Source organism: Malurus melanocephalus, unplaced genomic scaffold (assembly GCF_030028575.1).
Source record: "Malurus melanocephalus ecotype Western Australia unplaced genomic scaffold, MMel_1.1 scaffold_675, whole genome shotgun sequence".
Lineage (NCBI taxonomy): Eukaryota > Metazoa > Chordata > Aves > Passeriformes > Maluridae > Malurus > Malurus melanocephalus.
The window spans coordinates 55,531-58,279 of NW_026623907.1; the positions used below are offsets into that span (position 1 = coordinate 55,531).

At 61.6% G+C, this 2,749-nt stretch overlaps 1 protein-coding gene across 1 annotated transcript in view; it reads left to right on the plus strand.

Moving 5' to 3' along the window:
- Positions 1–6: 6 nt before the first annotated feature.
- Positions 7–2,749, plus strand: part of TRIM9 (tripartite motif containing 9) — a 64,671-nt gene continuing 61,928 nt past the window's right edge. The window contains exon 1 of the mRNA XM_057384017.1: positions 7–861. Within this exon, the coding sequence (XP_057240000.1) occupies positions 46–861 (816 nt within the window). The 5' untranslated portion in view covers positions 7–45. The remainder of the gene's footprint in view (positions 862–2,749) is intronic.

A 2,749-nucleotide genomic window follows, 5' to 3' on the forward strand; every position in this document is an offset into this window, starting at 1 on the left:
CGCCGCGGCCGCCGGAGCCGCGCCGCCGTCTTCCTTCCCTCCCTTATGGAAGAGATGGAAGAGGAGCTGAAATGCCCGGTGTGCGGCTCCTTTTACCGGGAGCCCATCATCCTGCCCTGCTCTCACAACCTGTGCCAGGCGTGCGCCCGCAACATCCTGGTGCAGACGCCGGACTCGGAGTCTCCGCAGAGCCGCCGCGCCTCGGGCTCGGCCGTCTCCGACTATGACTACCTGGACCTGGACAAGATGAGCCTCTACAGCGAGGCGGACAGCGGCTACGGYTCGTACGGGGGCTTCGCCAGCGCTCCCACCACGCCGTGCCAGAAATCCCCGAACGGGGTGCGCGTGTTCCCGCCGGCCGCGCCGCCTCCTCCCGCCGCTCTGGCTCCGCCGCCGCCGCCGCGCAACGCGTGCCTGACCTGCCCGCAGTGCCACCGCAGCCTGGTGCTGGACGAGCGCGGGCTGCGCGGCTTCCCCCGCAACCGCCTGCTCGAGGGCGTCATCGACCGCTACCAGCAGGGCAGGGCGGCGGCCCTGCGGTGCCAGCTCTGCGAGAARGCGCCCAAGGAGGCGGCCGTGATGTGCGAGCAGTGCGACGTGTTCTACTGCGACCCGTGCCGCCTGCGGTGCCACCCGCCGCGGGGACCGCTGGCCAAGCACCGCCTGGTGCCGCCGGCCCAGGGCCGCGTCAGCCGCCGGCTCAGCCCCCGCAAGATCTCCACCTGCACCGACCACGAGCTGGAGAACCACAGCATGTACTGCGTGCAGTGCAAGAGCCCCGTGTGCTACCAGTGCCTGGAGGAGGGCAAGCACTCCAGCCACGAGGTCAAGGCGCTGGGAGCCATGTGGAAGCTCCACAAGGTGAGCCCCGGTCCCGCACGCCGTGCCCCGCACATTCCTTCTTCCCCAGCTGGCGGGGTGGGAGCATCCTCACCCCGTTCCGTGGTGCACTCGGTGTGGGGACACGGGCATGGTGCAGATGATGCTCCCCGTGGGTTCCCAGCCGTGCCGTGCCGTGCCGTGCCAGCTGCCCCCCGCCAGCCGAGGCCGTGGGGGTGGATCGGGGACATCTGCGCCGCGGAGCTGGGAAAAGCAACAGCGAGCGGTGGTTTATGGAGGAGGAGGAGGGAGGCGTGAAATCCACCGCGGAGTGCCCCCTCCTGCCGCCCAGGGAGTCACTGCGAGGAGGAGGAGGAGGAGGGGTGGCAGTGGGCAGCCCGGAGCTGTCCCTGAATGCTGATCAGCTGCGGACCCGCTCCCACCCGCGTCCGTGCGGGGGAGAGGGACACCGCGCCCGAGGGAGGGATGTGGCTTTAGCTCCATCCATCAACAGCTCCAGCTCCATCCATCCCTCTGCCTCCCTCCATCCCTCCCTCTCTCCCCGCACCAGTGACCGCAGGAACTGGGGCAGAAGTGACTGGGACGCGGGCGGACAGGGCACAAGGGCATGGGCGTCATTTCTCGGATGAACATTGATATAATTGACCCCCACTCCGACAGATTGGAGCAGGTGGAGGGACCTGTGAGCAGGAGCTGGGGAGATGTGACCTCCCGGTGGAAGGGMTCCGGCTGGGTTGCTTTCCAGGAATCTCTCGGGATGCTCTGGCGGGTTGTGTGGCAGCACGTGGTCCGTGCAGGATGCGGATCGCCGGGCTGCACCCCGAACTGGGTCAGTGGGTGCACGCCGGGACAAGCTGTCACTCGTCACCGTGCCCCGAAAGGGGGGTGAACACGTTGTGCTGCGGGAGGAAAGGTTTGGTGGTGCTCAGTGCTGCTGGAAGCAGCTTTTCCTGACTCCCTTTTGCTGGGAGCAACAACTCCTCTCTGGATTTTCAGCTCTTTAGAGATGTGTCAGAGCAGTTTGGTGGCCGTGCCCTTGTCCCCATCCGTGGGGTGCAATCCTTGATCCCAGAACTGGTTACAGCAGTATCCAGCTGGTTTGGGATGCCCAGGAGCAGCACGGTCCCAGTGTCTGGATGGGGCCAGGCTCTTGGGATGGGGAGCAGTGGAATGAGAGAAAACAGGCAGATTGGAACACTAAAAATCCCACCTGAACTCAAGGGAAATTTCTTTGCTCTTCAGATCAGGTTGGACATCCAGCTGATCAAACTCCGTCTTAAAATCATTTTCCTCTTGCTGGCGCAGGTTACAAAGATCTCCCAGAAGTTTGTGGGTTCTGGTAGCAGATTTTAGGGGGATTTGAATAATTTTCCTGTTGCTGGAGCAGGTTACAAAGGTCTCCCAGAAGTTTGTGGGTTCTGGTGGCGGATTTTAGCGGGGTTTGGAAGTGTCCTGGTTAGGAAATGGAGAGGCAGCGATGCAGGGCAGGTGCTCCTGCCTGTGTCTGAGATCTCGAAGTGTTCCCCCATCACTGCTGTGTCTGACCCTGCCCTGGCACTGGGGTTGGGATAAGAAGAGCTTTAGCTTTTCCTTCAAAGTCCCTTTTCCCAGGGGAGAGCTTTAGCCAGGCACTGTTTCATCGATGTAGCTGACAGATGTGGAGCTATAAGGTTATTTCAAATTATTTTCATGGAATTGCTCTCAGAGTTTGGGAAATTGGATGGTGATGTCTCACGTGCCTTGAGAGAGCTTTGTTCCTGCAGGGTTTGCTGGTACTGCCTGGTGTTTGTTTGTTAGGGAGGGAAAAGGGTCTGTGCAGTGAAATGTGGTGTTAAGGAATAACTGAAAAAGTGATTTCAGGTGGCTCCTTGAGGTGCCATCCAGCAAAATCAGGGGAAGAGGTTATTTA